Genomic DNA, 18134 nt, shown 5'->3' on the forward strand with positions numbered 1-18134 from the left:
TAACTGCACTGTCAGTGCAGCATAGTTGATCACCCAAATATCCACCTTCTCACAGGCTAGCAACAAATAAGCACACTATAAAGCTAGAGAGTATTCACCACTGGGTCATCTTATTATTCTGGACGAGAAAGTGCTGAGAAATTACACCTACAAAGATTCGGAAGAAGAGGAAGATGGAAATGCTCAAAGTTGACGACTTTACTACAAAGACTACTTGGAACCCAGACTTAGCTTCTGTTTTCTGACACCCTAATTATTGCATCTTGGAACCTGATGAGAGCAAACTCTTGTGAAATCTGTTAAGTTCAGCAAAAAGATATTCAACCCCAAGAATTATCTGTGTTCTTAGTTTTGGTTCATCAAGCACAGCTGGACATGAAAGCTTCCCCTCAGGTGTTGAGTAAATTTTGAACATTCTAACATTTAATAGTTGTAGTTGAAATTAAAAAATGCTACCAAAAAAGTTCTAAAACTGAAAATAGCCCCTCCAGTACCATTTAGACCAACTAACCCTCTCCAACTTCAGTTCTAGAGTTAAAATAAAATGCTAGGTAACAAAATAGTGGTTTCTAAGTTGAGGGGTGTGGAAGGCAAGGAGAGAGGGTGTTTTTAATAATAATTTTTAAAAATTATTTCAAAAGCAATGAATTCCAAAGTTTCTCTGAGTTGCTGTTTAAAAAAAATTAAAAACCCTCTATTGTTGACTTGAAAATTAAACAAATTGCTATAAAAGCAGCAAAGGAAATCATGAGCCTCAGAGCTACTGCATACATTCCAAGGGAGTTCAGAATCTAAATTCAACTTGCAGCCTTTTAAAACAGGTCATACTACTGATCTTTCATTACATATGTGGTAAAGAGAGGGTCAAAAGACAACAAAGCTTATCAAGAGGCCATTTCCTTTCCGAAGCTGGTGACTTAAGGCTTTATAGGCTGTTTTAGGTCTCCACATTGAACTAACCCTTAGTGGATTCCAGAGGTTGTCACTGACACAAGTTCAAGAGAAGCAGCATTTTAACTGGCAGAACAGGGGGACACCCCATCTATTAAAACGTTGCAGCATCCCCTACTTCCCTAACAGGTGAGATAGAAAGTACCGCTTTAAGTGCCGGATGTGTATTAGGTCACCGTTCCCCACTGTGTACACACTGTCTTTGCTCTAATCTGCAAAAGCTTCCATACAAATTAATCTTTCAAATCATTACCTGTGTACAGATATTAAGACTATAATGAGAAATTAGTTATCACTAAACACTCCTGATTACAGACCTAAAGTGCTGTAAGTTGTTCATAAGAATGTTTATGTTTATTGATCATAAAAATGATCAAGAAATTATCATTAAATGAGATTCTCCAAATATGTCTTTAGTCAAAGAAATACTTTGTTTTAGAATTTGAATATATACAGAATTGGTAAGACTTGAGCATTTTTTGACTTCAGAGGCACTGGTATTTCCCAAGTTCTGAGAAGCTGTTCTGTCATACCAACCTCTTTCATAAATGCTTTCCCAAGGCGCACCACTTTCGCAAACAAAATGGGATCATGGGAGAGGTGAGGACCAAGGTAACAAAGCATGTTGAACACTTCCTTTCTCAAGTCCTCAAAGCTTTCTGCTTGTTTTGGTGCTCTCTTGTTCGGCAAAGAAGAAATTGGTGACCCTTTAGCTCCTTTAGGTACACCAACTCTGAAAAATAAAATGGGCAATATTTCACATGAAACAGCACTGGAAATCTTAGGAATGAGTCCATACAGTCAGGCTTATCAGTGAATGCTTATTAGTAACTAGTAGTTTTCCCCCACATAGCAACAGAATTGTACTTCTCATTTTACCTGCGGTACAGAGGTTCAATTGTCACATGTACAAGCTGGCAAAGCGCAATTGCAATAGACTTGTGTGAAGTAGCATAAAACGGAGGCATCTGGTCCATAATGCTTTGTGCATGTTGCCAATCACCAATTTTTAATAAAGCTTCCAACAAACCAAGCTTTTGATTATCTGGAGGCTGCAAGGTAACAAAAAAATAATGAAAAAGTGCATTCATAAGGTCGTCTTAATATTTCTCCTTAGACAGTACGCAGCTGTAATCCATGACTAGAAAAAACCCTGTTAGTTCGACTATGTAATAAAAAAAGTATGTCGAATAAAATTCAGCTAGACATTTGGACGATAAGCTCACTTGAAATGCAAAAATAGACCAGTCCACGTAGAATCTAACATCTGGATCAAAAAAAAGAAGTTAACAGAAGTTCAAAACAGAAGTTTATGAAGTTGTCTGACATATGTACTTTGCAAAATGTCACAATCTATTGCAGCTTATTTCTTTACGTGACATTTTAAGAACAATTTAAGCATTTAAGAATCCTTTGTGTTATGTGTTGTTCTGGATTTAAAAGCACAAATTTCTCTTGTAAAATCAGATTATTAAAAAACCCAACAACAACCAAACCCCACACCATCTTAGTTTGTCTGTATCATAAGTTTCATATTAGCATCTACTCCAGGAGATTCTACATTTACGTGCAGGCATTTTTACATGAGCACGGTATTCATACATTTTAGTGTTACAAATTGGTTTTCCCTGATCTCCAAGGTAAAAGTCTAAAAGTAAACAACTGAAAGTAAGGAATAGTGATTACAAACTAAATGTATGTAACTACAAGCCTAAGATGATATTCACACTGAGGGAGGGAAGATTACAAATCCAGGACAAAACTTTAAAGGATTTTAAGGCAAGAAAACATAGTTTTATTTAAATCATGCCCACAGAGAAGATGAATGCTCATATATATAGTTTGTGTGGATTTTTTTTCATTTTTTTCCTTTTAAAATTCCTTTACAACACCAGCAACTATTTTTCTGATAGTTTTGAAAGTAGAAAGCAGTTTAGTACACAGTGACATGCAGAGAAAAGTTTCAGGACAAAATATCTGTGCATAGAACAAAATGAACCTCTGAAAGATCAAAACCATACATGTGCAACTAGAAATGGACACACTAATGATATTTTACCATGTAACTACTTTAAGTTTTTTTGATGCCAAGGACAGTCTTTTCAGTTAATATGTAAAATGTTACTAAAATCCTTTACTGAAGCATTTTAAATTCTCACTTGTGCAGTATATGCAGAAAGGTTGAAATTCATGTTCAATACAATAGACTTCTTAAAAGTCATACTATTAAAAAATCATAAACCAGATGTTTAATTGGTACGAACATGCCAGTTAAAGTTCAATACTAAACACCAAATTTCAGGTGATCTGGGCTTTTGGGGCAACTACTAACTATATTAGGATCTGTGTTCCTACTCACACAGCCTTTCTAGGCTGTGGGTTAGTATGCCACTTCATTTCCAAAGCAGTCTCTGCTCGCACACACGCATGCTGAGTTGCTCCTTTCGAAAACAAGCCCTGCTGAAACACGCTCTCCAAAAGTGAAATCATGCCTGGCTCAGAGAAGCCTAACTGCTGTCAAATCCAGTCACAGTGCTCAGGTCTACGACCTCTCAAGTTTCATTTGGTTATCTAATGGAAAGCACAGCAGACAGCTACAGTTAAAAACGTTCAGTTAAAACCTGTTTCTACAATGCAGTATCATTATACCAGCATTTGTAAGTCTGGCAATTCTTTACATCGCAGTTCTTAATTGGGAGAAATAAGGAATGAAGTGTTAATGTCCTTATTTTTGAGAAATGAACTAGGATTATACTATACCGGGTCCTAGAAAAACACAATTATTAAAGATTGCAAAGTATGCTTGGGCATACTTAGTGGAGCTCATACAACAAAAAAGGAGGAAAGAAATTAATTAGCAATCAAGCCAAGAACATTAAACCTAGAGAAATCTAGAAACCCCCCAAATGATGCATTTTTGCACATTCAGTGTAACAGAAGCGCAATCAGAGGACAGACACAAGAATTCCAAGTACCACCTACCTGTTTACGTTTCAAATAAATATAAAAATGTTTTCATAACAATTACTATGTTTCATTTAAAATAACAAAATCATTTTATGGGAAACTATTCACACACCTTTTCAGATTTCTCCTCCTCTTTTTCTTTTTCCTTCTCCTTCTCCTCAGTCTTTTCAGAGGATAAGACAACCATTGTAAGCTTTCTGACAATTTGTTTAGCTTCCATTATCTCTCGCTTGTGCTCCTCAATGATGCTATTATCCCCTGGAAGAAGCTGGAAAAAAGAAAATCAGAACAAACATTGTACGTGAAAATTAAAGCGACCTACTGCTATTTTTGATCACTTGAGCTGGAAGCAAAAGTTTATCTAGCAAACTATATGTTGGTGAGTTGGTAAGACTGTCAGAGTGGAGAGGATAAGTCTCTCTTATTACATCTCAACATGTAACTCCCACTTTTCTCTTTAAACCTAACAAATGGTCAGAATTCTTGTAGATGGAATGACAGGTCTGCTCCTAAACAAAAAAAAATCCTACTGTTAAACTAAAAGAATATTAAGAGCTGATTGTCCCACCACTTTTTTTCAAAAATTCATCTTGTAAAGCAAAACACTCAAAGGGTCTAGTTCTTAAGGAAGGTTGCTCAGGTGTTTAAAGCACGCTCAGGCATTAACCTCCTGTTCAGGCAGGTAAACAATCTCGAGGATGCCACACAGATGTAATTCAAAGAAAGTGCATCAGCATCCATATTTCAGTGTGCCTTTATTTGGGGATAGACAACATTACAAAGTGCTGGAAGTGTTAAAAGACATTAAATATGCACATCTAGAGGTATTACACAGCACATCCTGAACCTTTAGGAATAGGTTAAAATATCTTTCTTTAAATTTTTGTAGTTTTGACATTTGACAGAGTAGCACAATCACTTACATGAACATAAAGATCTTCCAAATCTATGAGATTATGTTGCAAAAGGACAGCAGCAACTCTGTATAATGAGGAAGGTGTCTCTCCACTTGGATCCTAAAAAGGACAAGAGCATAGAAATTACATAAAAAAGGCAAACAGACCACTGCAGAAGGTCATGAAAGACCTTCAAGAAAGAAACTACTTAAAGTTCAGACGGACTTTCAGATTAAAATATTAACTCATAGCTCTCCTCGTTACCATGTTATTAACTGCTATTACTCCAAAGCCACTAAACTTAACTGCAGTACAGAATCTGAATTTTCAGAAATGAAAAGATTCCATTATCTTCACACCTTATGGTGCCTGCATGCAATTCTTAAACATACATATAAAAAACCCTTTATTTTATTAAATATCAACCACGACTCCCTTGCAAACATGCTCTTCACCCTGGAGACAAGTCTCTTGTTGGCAAGTACAATCTCTTTGTTAATGCCAGTCCTTATTTGACTACAGAAGTGCACAAGGAAGGTATCAAGATTGTTTTCAGCTGCCTGTCTTGGAGAATGTAAGCTTTCTCCTCTACAGTACATTAGAGAGTTCCACCCACATCATGAAATTATTGTTCTTGGTACAGGAATTTTACAACTTAGAAATTAATTGCTATGTAAAAAAAATTATCTGCAGCAAAAATCTCTTATCACTGACTGCAGTTCAACACTGAGTACAACCAACCAGCAAAAATTAATGGAAATACAGTACCTGATAAAATTTGAATTTGAACCCAAGGATATGGCATAGAGTTTGAGGCTCACACATGTACATGTAAGACTCTATCAGTGGTACAAAGAAGTCATCATACTCAGGCCTGCACTCATAGACTTCTAGGATAATATCCAGAACTCTGTTCGGATCAAGGTTAAAACATCCTAGTGGAGAAAAGCAGAGTAGAAAAGCTTAACATAGCTGCTACTCATCTTCATCTTATTACTAAACCATAAATGCATTCGTTTGTAAAGTTAATTCTTTTCAGTTACAACTGAGCCTGAATTTATCTACAGCAAAACAATCTGTAAATACAGCATTGATCATTTTGATGTATGTTGAATACTGAACAAGGCAAAGACTAAGAAGAACTTTAAATTCAGATTATAGAAAAACCTAAAAATCACCATCTTAAGGCAAACATTTAGTAAGAAAAAACTCAGCTTCACTAACACTGCAGTGCTAGCAAAAGGCATGGGCTGCTTCCTCTCCCCTTGTGCTGGCACACATATTCATGCAGTTACACTCATCAGCCAGCGAGAAGTCATTTTACACCCCAAATTGGTTCTGGTTTGAGCTAGACGCTGACCCACCTGATTGTTCTGCCCTGTCAGTTCAGTATTATTGCTAGCATTAGGGAGAAAGGTTTGTTTACTGCGAGGAGAGCAAGGATATAGATCAGCTTAAGCCAATGTTGTAATCATACTTGTGTTTTACTATATAAACTCCTGCACCAAAACTCCAGGAGATTGCTTGAGACAGAAATATTACTTATATCCAAAGTATCTAGACTATTTTCTTCATTTGTGCCATAAGAAGTTTTATCCAGGCACATCCATTGTGCAGGTATATACATAACTGCATCACTCTCCTTCCCAAAAGCCATTTCCACCATACTAGGACCTACCGCAAGTGAGTACTTTGAAAGGACTGACAGTTTACAGGAAGTCTATTTGCAATGTCTAAAACTCCAAATGACAGAAAAATACTCTGTTATAAAATTCCTCAATTTGAGGTTGTATTTTTTACTGTAATAACTAGCAAAGTCATCTTCTAGCCCTCTTCCAAAACAAGCAGTATTATTACAAAGACTTGACAGTCTCAGAAAAAATTCTGTGACAGATGAAAAGTTTTCATCACTAGTAGCAGAGCCTTTTGACTTTTACTGCACTGGCACCATATGAAACAGGCATTGCTGCAAACATCAATGTTGCATAAAATTATTTATTCAAAAACTAAGTGTAAAACATGGGGAATCACAGATATTTCCTGGTTTAATGTATTTTAATACATTTTAATGTATTTGATTGTGACACTCTTGCCAAAACTCAACTGAGAAATATAGACAAATCACAATCAGAACTAGATAAAGGAAGAACGTTTACTACTTCTCATTTCTTTGTAAGGAGTTTCTTGTTACACTTCTCTATATTGAATTGAGTACTTTGAAATAGCAAAAAGCATTACTTTGTTATGCTCCAGTCTGCCTGCTAAGAGACAAGTACATCATCAAAAAACACTGCTGAAATGCACCAAAATCACAGCATGTATATTTGAGGCTGTACTGTAAATTTAGTATCTAAACTGGAGTTTACTCACACAACATTCCTAAAATTAATCCTGCCACAGAGACAGGAACTTCCAGTTGTCAATTCTATCCAAGCTGATCTACCAATACACGTCACATGTCACACTACATACCTGTATGATGTATTATTTGATCCACAGATGACCTCAAACAGTCACTCTTTGTAGCCCTAAGACTGCGTAGGAAAATCAGTGCCCACATTCCTTCAACAAATTCCTTACCTATTAAAGATTTGATATTTTCGAGGATTAAATCACTAGTGATATTTCCAGATAAGTCTTGTCCCAGTTCTGCAATGAGCTTTGCATAACCTTCATTCTCCTCTCTTAACAAATTAAACTTCTGTTGCTTATAGCTGCAAGTAAAGAAAATTAAAGCAAATAACAAATTAAAGACAATTGTGTAACATGCGTCCACAGTGAAGCTTATTTATGCTCTTATCCATATTAAATTTGTTATACAAAATGGTAATTTTGAACACATCTTAAGAACTTGTAGTTTGCTTGAGCTGTTGCAAAAATTACAGAATGTAGTACAATGAATAATAGACTTGCAAGACAGCAAGCATTCTCCAAAGAAAGCAAGTTCTTATTTCAAATACAGACCATCTGAAACAAGATTGTGCTTTTACTTAACAGTAAAGCTTGCCCATACTTAAGGACTTATTCTAGTTTCAAGTAGTGTTCTTTGAGATTGGGACTGAAACACTGGATGCAAAGACAAAAAAAAACAAAATACATCCACAAAAATATATCCTGTGTTGCCAAAAGTAACATAACTAAATTTGCTTATTTATAAAAACAAATGTCTATGTTTAACTGATGCAACAACAATCATTAATGTTCTTACACTTTGCGAGTTTGCATTTGTCACAAATAAAATTAAATATTAAGTATTTAATCTGCACATACAGAATCACTGTAGCAAAAGCCATTGCTTTAGGGGCTCTTAAAGATTTTATGTCTCAAGAGTTTGAAAACAAAGGTGGCTAATACAATTCGTTTGTCAATGACAAGGTAAAGTGCAATAAAACACATTTCTTATTAAAATACTCAATTTTCTATAGAAGAAACATTACATATTGTTAGCAAACATTGTTACCAGACCAATTACCATTGCCTCTCCCACCCACTCCCCAAACAACCCTTGGCCCAAAACTTACAATAGCTTTGTCTTTATTTTAACAGATTTCTGATTGAACTGTTGAGACTGCTTGATAAGTCCTAATGACTCCAGTGTCTCTGGATCTAAGCGCTCCTTCAGGACAGTGTCAGATACCAGATACTAAAAAACACCAAAACCATACATCACATTTGTCAGTCAAAAGACCTAGAAACCATCTGATTATGACTTTAGGTGACAGGTGCATTCCAACTAAAAAAAAAGTTCAAATATCACGATAATAAATGCATTCTGTTTCACACAGAAATGGACAAAACTGAGAAACTACTTAACTGAAATTCGAATTTTAGAGTGGTAGATTCTATACACCAGAGCACCTTGCAGAAACAAGCCCTGGAGCCTAACTGCTGTTTAGAAAGCATACATTGCATAGGATCTAGAGCTATTGTTACCAAGAACTGCAAATTTACAAAGCTTATACCCATTCTCTCATATTCTGGGAGAAAAGCTTTATTTTCAGACGCTGAATTTTCCTATAAATCAAGCTTATTCCATGTGGTTAGGAATGCCATTTCTACAGACAGAAGAAATTGCATAAAGAAGTCCAACTCAAAACATGACTCACAAGCAAAATTTCTGTGAAATGATGGGGGAAGAATTTAAGTTCTCCTTCAAGAATTCAAGGGACAACTATACTGTATTTCTCTACCATAACACTTTGAAGATGCATTTTTTAAATTGTTTTTGAAGATATTCTAATAGTCTTTTCCTCAAAAAATATAAGTTTCAAGACAGATTTTGCTTGTCAGATTTTGGCATATTTATCTAAGACTAAGCATGACTTACCAAACAGGCTAATACCAGTTGGGTAAAATGATCCCTCTTACTTTTTTCTTCTAAGCAACTTGTTTCAATATCTAGTATAAAAGAAGATGGGGAAAAGGAAATTTATAAGACCTTCTTAATTTTATAACTCTTCTGATAAATGCCAACACAATGCAAAGCAGCTTGTTTACAACACACTAGCTTCTTGCTGCTTCCCAGCTACTCATGCCCCTTGAGGTTCACTTAATATTTTGGTGACAAGTCTCACACATCCACAAATCTCATGAAAAGATTGAACAGGAACCAGAGAAATGCGGTAATCGTTTTTCTTGCCCTTCTTTCTGTTGCAGTAAAGTTTATGGTAAGCATGAAGAATCAGTATTAAGCACAAGAGATGACAAATACGAACTGCTGAAAAGAACTGTGTGATCTTAGCCCTAACGTAATGTTCTAGTCTCTTTTTCTGTGTCTTCACAGTTATACCATCTACTGCTGGATCTGCAGTCTTTTCCTAGCTATGATTCTGTATTTCCATTCTTTTCTTTTGCATTGACTACTGCTGAATGGGATTCATAAATTCACTCCCATGGGAAGACAGGCCATAAAATAATGGCTGAAGGACACCTAAGTGAAGCAGTTAAAAAAAACACCACACACATCACTACACGGAGTAAGGAGCTGCAAAACTCAATAAATGAATGCAAGGCAGATGCTACAAAAAAATCCACAAAACAGCCCACACATATACCCCCACAAAAACTAGACCCATAGAGAAAACGTCAATGAAAATCTGAGAAAGCAGCCCCTGAACAGAGGGAAAAAAGAGTGGTGTAGCAGCATGGCAGTGGAGGCCACAGACTTGCCAGATCAGACTGGACCTTATCAGCCTAGCCTCTCAGGCAAAGAAGTTTCTGCAGAAAAAAAACTAGTCCAGGGAATGTAGACGAGAGGATAAATTCAAATTCTCATGCTGAAACATTAACTATAAGCAATTACATTAGAAAAACAAATCCTGATAGTTGCAAATACTGGTTAGAGGGAAAAAGTGTTAGAGGAAACTCATTAAAAACAAGAAATTGTCACATGTCCTTTGTCCCAGAGCTTGAAACCTAGCTGCTTACCCACACTACTTGTGGAGGAATGGCTTTTGGCTACATACTAATTTGAACAGAAAGGGGAAAAAAAAGAAAAAAGGCAGAGAGAAACAGTAGTTTTTCAAGAAGCAGTTTTCCAAGTTTCATAATCCAGTTTAAAAACCGAAAGGGTATCAGTGTAATACTGCATTACACAAACTGATTATTACAAAAAGATTATATCAGTACACAGAATGAAGATTTATTAACAAAGTCAAAATTCATCATTTAGATGTCACAGAACCGAGGCTGCACATGCAAACTTCATTAGGTGCCTCTGCACAGGCAGCCACAGCACAGAAGATGCCACACTCCTTCAGCACGCAGGACCAACTCAGACCTGCGGTGAGCAGACTGAGAAAAGAATTTGCTGAAATCTGTTGGAAAAAGAAAAACCTACAGACATAGAGCAAGACAGAAACTGTAAGCAGTAAAAACCACGATCTGGAAACACGTATACATGATTAAAATTTAAAAAAAAAAGAGCGAAAGAGCTTTGGATCAACATTATAACATAAAAATCCAGAGGTATTACCAGAGGATGAAGTACACATCATCTACTACCCGCCAACTGAGCAGGCTTTACTTGGCAAACGATGTCATTTGCCTTTAGATATCTGGACAATTAGTACATGCTCCATTTCACGAAGAGTGACTGTACGGATAAAAATACTTACAGAATACACTCTGATGACAGATCTATCCACCAGCAAGTCAGCTTTTATTTAGAACACTTTCAAGATTGATAACAACACTAAGTCATCGACTCTCCTAGCTAAGATGCAACATTCTCACAAGCCGACTCCCTTAACTATCCTCAGCAGATCCATTTCCACTGCTTTTAATACATAAGCTTCTGGAAACCGTAACAGAACAAAGCAGAACAAAAAGACATTAACAACAGAGACACACATACACTGAGGAATAACCAACACATTTTGTGAAGAAAAGTCATGCTTTACAGATCTAATGAAATTCCTGAAGAAGTCAACAAGCAAACACACAAAGCCTGTATTTCTCCAAACCTGTGGCAGTGCTGAAAGGAAGGGAACCCAACTTACCTAATATGCAGAATACATCAGCTAGGATGGAAGGCATGTCTTCCCGGAATTCCTAAAAAAGATCACACCCTGTGAATACAAACTCCAACATGTACACTTGGGAAATTCTTGTTCTATTACATAAAACACTTCACCATAAAGGAAGTTCAGATTAATTCATAATGCAGACTATTACTAATTAATGAAGATTAATTTATCTGAAAAGGCTCAATTATTGACTAATATGTAATGTAAGTGCTGTACTAATTATTGATCTGTAATGACATACTCTTATAAACTACATGAAAATGTTATCTAGTGGCCAGGGAAGAAACCCTCTAGTTACTGCATTTCTCCAGCGTGATGGAACTCCCTGTCCGAGGAGCGGCACCAGGCTGTACAGTACTAGACTTTCTCAGGCACCAAACAAATAACTTCCTACAGTAACTAAAGATCAAACGTTATCCCACGTCACTGCAACAGCAAGGTGCACATCAGCCTTGACATCTCACAATGCCGAAGTTTAAAAACCTAAAAATGTTATCCTAGAATAATTACTGCAAAAGGTACTTTCTCTTCATGCTTGAAGAACTTATGAAGTATAAGAAATCATTTTTATCAGATGTTTAAAATAAACTTTTTCAGGGTTTTTTATTAGGAACACCAATATTTATTAACCTTAGTAGTTTAGCAGAAAACACTCTTTTCCCAGCTTTCTCTATGTATTTTAAGTATTTTAAGAGAAACCTTTTTCAAACAAAAAAGTCTAATGCATTATTTTGAAGGCAGCCACAGGACTTAGATACCTCAGTAGTAAAATGGCAGACATATTCATTGTTACACTGTAAGAACAATGTAAATTATAAAAACCAGTAGGTGGCATTACAGACATGCTGCATAAGCAAGAGACATCTATTTTTAGCGTAACTCTGGTCTTCATATGCCCTTAAATTATTTAATTTATGCTAAAATGAGTATGTCTATTTCTCACCACAAAAAGTAGGGGAAAAAATGAAACCCTGACAGACTATGTGTATTTCAAGGGCACACAAATGAAGAAAAAGGACTTGACAGGAATGAATTTTAGACACGGAAAAACAAGTCTGTTGAATATTATCCTGCTTGGCTTTCATTCAGACTTTTATAAGAAACTAAAAATTTAGTAAGCATACAATTTTTACAAGTCTACACTTACTATGACATCACCAAGTACATTAGAAGCTTGGTCATGCTTTAAGTTTCCTCTGACCACATGGTATGCCAGCTCATACAAAGCCTGTTGGATATCTGTTGAAAGAAAACAGATAATTAAGGAATAGAGTTGGTAATCCTTGGTCTAACTTCTAAAGCAGTTACTACAACCGTGCTCTAGACTTCAGACACCCCACAGGTAAAGAGGATAGATACACTTCTCCCGCCAATGAGGCAAGATTATTACTGCGGATAGATTAAATTGGAGCATCAATACCTAAGACTTCACACAAGCAGATAGAAAGAGATGATCAGCTTTCCCTAAAGAGTTTACAGAGTAACATGAAACAGGGTGAAAAACTACAGTCCCATACAAAACTTCAGTCTTGGTAGTCGGTTTAACAGACACCTTTAACTTAAAATTCACAAAAATATATTATACATACATCACACATATATATAACGCACAGAACACATTCCAGTACTTTTTCTTAATCATATCTCACCACAGAGAAGCTTTCAAAAACCATTTCTCCAGGTGAAAGTAAAATTTAATTGGAGACAAAATGTTTCATGAGGATTTTTAAATTTCTGTAAGGAAAGCCTCCCACAACTGAAGAACGCTGTTTTACAAAAGCTTATATTAAGCCAAAACACTAAACAGGGGTGAAAAATCTTGCAGTGCTAAACATGGTGGTTAAAAAACCAAAACAGCTATGATAAACTTGTATGGAATTGTACTTAAATAATACACTACAGTGTTACTATACTTCTTAGTATATGAAAAATAATAAAACCCCATGCTTTCACCTTGCACTGGTACTATCTGGTTGGATCAATAAACAAACATTGCGTGCAGTGGGTATGCAAGCAGATAGATGCAGGCAGAGGTATCGTGATCGACTGTTTCCATGCTTTTATTTAATTAAAAACAACTTAAACCACACAACTTACCTCTGAAATCATGGCTTTTGTTTTCACAGAGAGTGCGACATAGTTGCACACTGAAATAAAAAAAATATTAAAAACATATTTAAATGGTTACATTTAGCAGGCACCCACCCAAATGTTTTGGGGCTCTTTGTTGTTGTTCTGGCTAAAGTAAGTTTCAATTTGGGCACTATAAATGGCTGACTACATTTTAATTTTCATACAGTAAACACTAATTCACAGAATTTACACAGCAAAGAAATCCAAGACTCGCAACAGATCTCATACACACATATTAAAAAATGATATAGTTTTTATACCCAAAATACATTTTATATATTTTATACCTAAAATGTAGGTTTTATACCTATTCTTCCTAGTGTTACACAGGCTTACACACAGAAAAGTGAGAACATTGGACAATTTTAATCCGTGAAATAAAGCACAGAAGTGCTGGCATTAACCTACTGTTGATAAACAATGAGGAAAAACTTCTCATAGCTTAATATGAAAAGATTTTTTACAGGCCAAAGTTTGAAAACAATCTTAGTTTCTGTGTGTGACTTCCTGACATTTTATCAATGCTAAGGCAGTTTCACCTCTTCTGTTCACTAAGAGAATCCACTATAGGATGCAAAGACCCGTCATGTTACATTGTCTTTAGTCACTCCTGAGGTTTCCTCAAGCCCATTAGCCACATGGGGCAAGTACACTAAATACTGTACGACTGTTCCATGAAATAACAGCTCTGTGTGTTACAAAATAAATGCATAAAGAGCTTCTCTACACTGATTGCTTCAAAATGGACATGCTTCCAAGCTACAAGGACTGTCCCTCTCCTCTACCACTACTTTCACCCAGCACGAGGCTTCAAAAGCAGGGTATTTTTAAAAAGGTAGCGATTTACCTGTACTATAACAGACATCAATTAATATCTGAAGAACTTTCTTCACATCTACAAGTTTTTGTTCAGAAGTTTCACAAGTTTTTTCATCAAAAAGTCTTTCATGGGCAGAAACTGAAGCCAGTCTCAGAGCTACAACATATTCCTACGTAACACAGCAACACCACAGTTTCCTGTGGGAGCAATTTTTAAGCATGGTACATGTGCATTTTTAAGGCAGGTATGTACAATTATTACAGAGTCTTATAATGAAAAATAAACAGTAAAAAGAGATTCTGCAGCAACCCGTTAGTCATTCTATTTGCATCCTATATAGATTATTACCTCTCTAGCAAGACTAAGCAGCTGTTTCAGCAATCAAAGGATTATAATGAGCAAACACAAGGTATATCCACCCTCTTAAGACATGGAAAACAGGCAGTTTCACATGTAACTTAATCGGCAGAAACATGCAGGCTCAGCAAAAAGCAACAGGATGGCTAAGATGTTCTACACACTACTGAAGAGAATATGCAAGGCATTGGGAATAACCAGAGACAGCAAAACAGAGGAATAGGGAATTTATTTTGTTTTTCATAAAAGTGCACTTTTTTTGAAGTAACAATAGATTTTTTCCCCCAGTGTTAAGGGTCGAGGACAAACCGGGACACCCAGCTGTCCCCAAAAGGGTACCAATTTGATCTGATTTTCTTAAATTTTGATTACTCCTCCTCCACAAAGAAGTTACTCTATAAGCACTCATTTCTCAGCTCTGTATACAAAGAACAGTGAAGTGAAACATCTGACACCAGAAAAATATCAACTGAGATGCACACTTTGACCTCTATGTCATAATATGGTATCATCAGCCAGGTTACATAAGCACCAGCCCTGTCTGCTTGGAACGAAGAGCTCGTTTAAGTACATCATAATTTAAAATAAGAGTATTAACCTCTTCTGGTTCCTTTTCCAGCAATCCAAAAACTTCACACTACTAGGAGACACAAATCCGTTTGATCAATGTAACAAGAGACTCTCAGATCAGTCTGTAAAACACCTTGCTTTGTATTTATAATTAAAATTCCAGAATTATTAAATTGTGGGAGGAAAAAAAAAGTTAAAATTTTCTTTTTGTGGAAGACTACCTGGGAAGACTACCTGGAAAGACTACCTTGGTAGTAGAAAAGAACATGTCGGTATGACTTTTTGGATGTAAATTAGTAATTGTGCTTAGATTCTTTCACATACATACTCTGTCTCCAAATGAGCTTTTCTGAAGGTGTTGTCAGGCAGCACAGCTGAGCTCATTTAATCGCTTGTTGCTGCAGAAATGGACACATTTGTTGATACTTCTTCCCTCTATCAGTTAAGTGCCAGTTAAAACAGTTAAATAAACTGACAGACCTGCCAGAAAACAAGTCTGCGGCCACCTATGCAAGTTGAAGCAGCTTACCAGGAGGTCAGACACGCACCAGAGTCAGGAGAGCCCTGGTGAAAGGCGGCAGAAGCCTTCCCTTCCGGTACCCCCAAGCTGTGAGATCCATTCATCTAGTCTCAAGTGAGCGCACGATAAATTAAAATCAGAATACTTACATGGTCACAAGAATAAAAATGTGAATAATAGTACAATTAATCGACTCCGAAAACAGCCACTATGACACTTTCCCACTTAAACAATACCCAGGACAATGGAAACTTAGCAGGTCCACTTTTCAGCAAAACAGTCCCGAACTGCCAGTTGTCTGTTAAGAGTTTCTGTGGAACTGTCACTACCCTAATCTTGTAGGTCACTACTGTAAGCTTAGGATAGAGAATTTCCCTGCCCTCCTAAAATCTACATCCTTTCATCCGAAGTTAAAACTGTGTAATACATGTAAAAGGTATTTTAAAAATAGGACAACCTAGAAAGTAAAAATTATTAAAACAAAAATCAAAGAACCACTTCTGAAAAGCAAAGTGCCAAAATTTTTTTTTTTTTTTATTAAGCTGGGATAGATTTGCTCAAACAACAAATTTTGACGCAGTGTTGAGCGCCTATCAAGCGCCACAAGTTTGGCTGGCAGAGCTAGCAGCTGAACCGAAGCCTCCCAATTCATACACGATGTCCCATACCGCAATTACACTCCCACACGTAGTATAGGGCAGTAATTATTGCAAGTGCATGTGCCTGCAAACATTTCAGTATATGCATAATTTAACTGGTGTGGGTAGCTCTCTAACCGAGACAAAGTACGATCAACTGCATTTTGCAGTCAGCATGGCAAAACTACAGCTAAACCCTGTTCTGATTCTCAGCTCTAACCCAGTGCTGTGACATTCCTCATTTAAGTAAAGAAATGAATGTGCTGGGAGCACTTGAAAGATCGAGTCTCAAAATTTCACATTCACAGAATGTTAAGCCAAATTGAAGTTTACACTGAGGCTTAACATATTGCATAAACTGCCAGCCAAATACATTATTAAAGCTCTACTTCCCCACCAAGGGGTCCTCGATGTGTAATCTATCACAAAACAAGGTAAGGTACCAGTGTAAAAGTAAGTGCTTGCCATTGTATGTGTGTTAAAGTGTCCACATGGGCTACAGTCATAGACCAGCATCTTATTACGGAAGACTCTATAAAACAATGTAATTTCTCTGCAGAGGACGGTATATCTACACACAAATAGGTCTACAAGGAGTCCAGACTGATCAGCATAATAAGCTGTCACAGGCAGATTCCAACGGGATCTCTACGTGATACCTGGCAGTAGGGAAACAAATGCACGTAATTTAATAAATGGTATTTAGAAGAGTCTGAACAAAATCGAAAATGAATTGGTCAGGATGTGGTCGTCCTGTCTGTCATGGTTTCGGCAGTTAAAAACAGTTACGAACACTGGAAACTACCACATTTATATTTTTTAGATATTATTACATATCAGTAGCTGGATTAATTAAATTCAAAGCATGTACAGTTTTGAAAAAGGTCTCTGAAGAATTTCTAGGAAGTGAATGGTCACTGCTACCTAAGCTCTGTGATGCTGCCTTACAAATTAACATTATGACACTCAAAGACACATACAAAATCCTTATCTTCTGATTTTTTGATATGACTGTTAAGACAAATCACACCAGGAAAAATAAAATTTATTATTTTTCACAGCTGAAAATTCATTTTAAATTTATTTCCCTTACCAGATTCCTTTAAAACATCTCTATATTTTGTTTTCTTTATAAAACATACAAACTTTTCCTTCCCCCCTGCCCCAGTAGCAGCATCTCCTGCAGACTACAGCAGTATTACAAATCCTGTACATTTTCAAACATAGGCATCACACCACTCAGAAAGAAAACACAGAGCAATCATCTTAAACATCCATTATCAATCCCATTAGAAGCTGAAATGTCAAACAAAACCAAATCATCTCCTTTTCTCAATACAGTTTCATACTCCCCCAAAACAGAACTGTGTTTTTATTTACATAACCCCTAACTGCCAAACTACTACCTTGGGCTGAACCAGTCAGATCACGTAAGCCATTTCATGCTCCTGCAAAAAATTATTTTTTTTCCCCCCTCGTAAGACCTAATCTTTCCTCCTGCTAATTATGAGGGGTTTTTTCCCTGTAATTCTCACTTTGAAAAGTTGGGATTTGTCTCCCTATGAATAAGTCCACCACTGTTTAAAAACAAATCAAACCCCTCCATTCAGGAGTGACTCTGACTTCATGCCTGGACTTTTAGACTAGGCTTCCAGAGGGGGATAAAAAAAAAATCCAAACCCCACACTTCTAAAATTTATGCAAATTCTGTATTTACTGGACAAGCCAGTTCTCTCCTTTTGCAGTACTCTTTCC

At 36.4% G+C, this 18134-nt stretch overlaps 1 protein-coding gene across 1 annotated transcript in view; it reads right to left on the minus strand.

Moving 5' to 3' along the window:
* THOC2 (THO complex 2) overlaps positions 1-15845 on the minus strand; it is a 42773-nt gene extending 26928 nt beyond the window's left edge. Inside the window, exons 1-12 of the mRNA XM_010141342.1 lie at positions 15751-15845; positions 13439-13488; positions 12489-12580; positions 11315-11366; positions 9142-9212; positions 8336-8457; positions 7395-7528; positions 5583-5749; positions 4842-4934; positions 4031-4186; positions 1831-2003; positions 1489-1684 (exon numbers count right to left, since the gene is read on the minus strand). Coding sequence (XP_010139644.1) covers positions 1489-1684; positions 1831-2003; positions 4031-4186; positions 4842-4934; positions 5583-5749; positions 7395-7528; positions 8336-8457; positions 9142-9212; positions 11315-11366; positions 12489-12580; positions 13439-13488; positions 15751-15845 — 1401 coding nt within the window. The remainder of the gene's footprint in view (positions 1-1488; positions 1685-1830; positions 2004-4030; positions 4187-4841; positions 4935-5582; positions 5750-7394; positions 7529-8335; positions 8458-9141; positions 9213-11314; positions 11367-12488; positions 12581-13438; positions 13489-15750) is intronic.
* Positions 15846-18134: the final 2289 nt, after the last annotated feature.

The sequence above is a fragment of the Buceros rhinoceros genome, unplaced genomic scaffold (genome assembly GCF_000710305.1).
Source record: "Buceros rhinoceros silvestris isolate BGI_N320 unplaced genomic scaffold, ASM71030v1 scaffold1348, whole genome shotgun sequence".
Classification (NCBI taxonomy): domain Eukaryota; kingdom Metazoa; phylum Chordata; class Aves; order Bucerotiformes; family Bucerotidae; genus Buceros; species Buceros rhinoceros.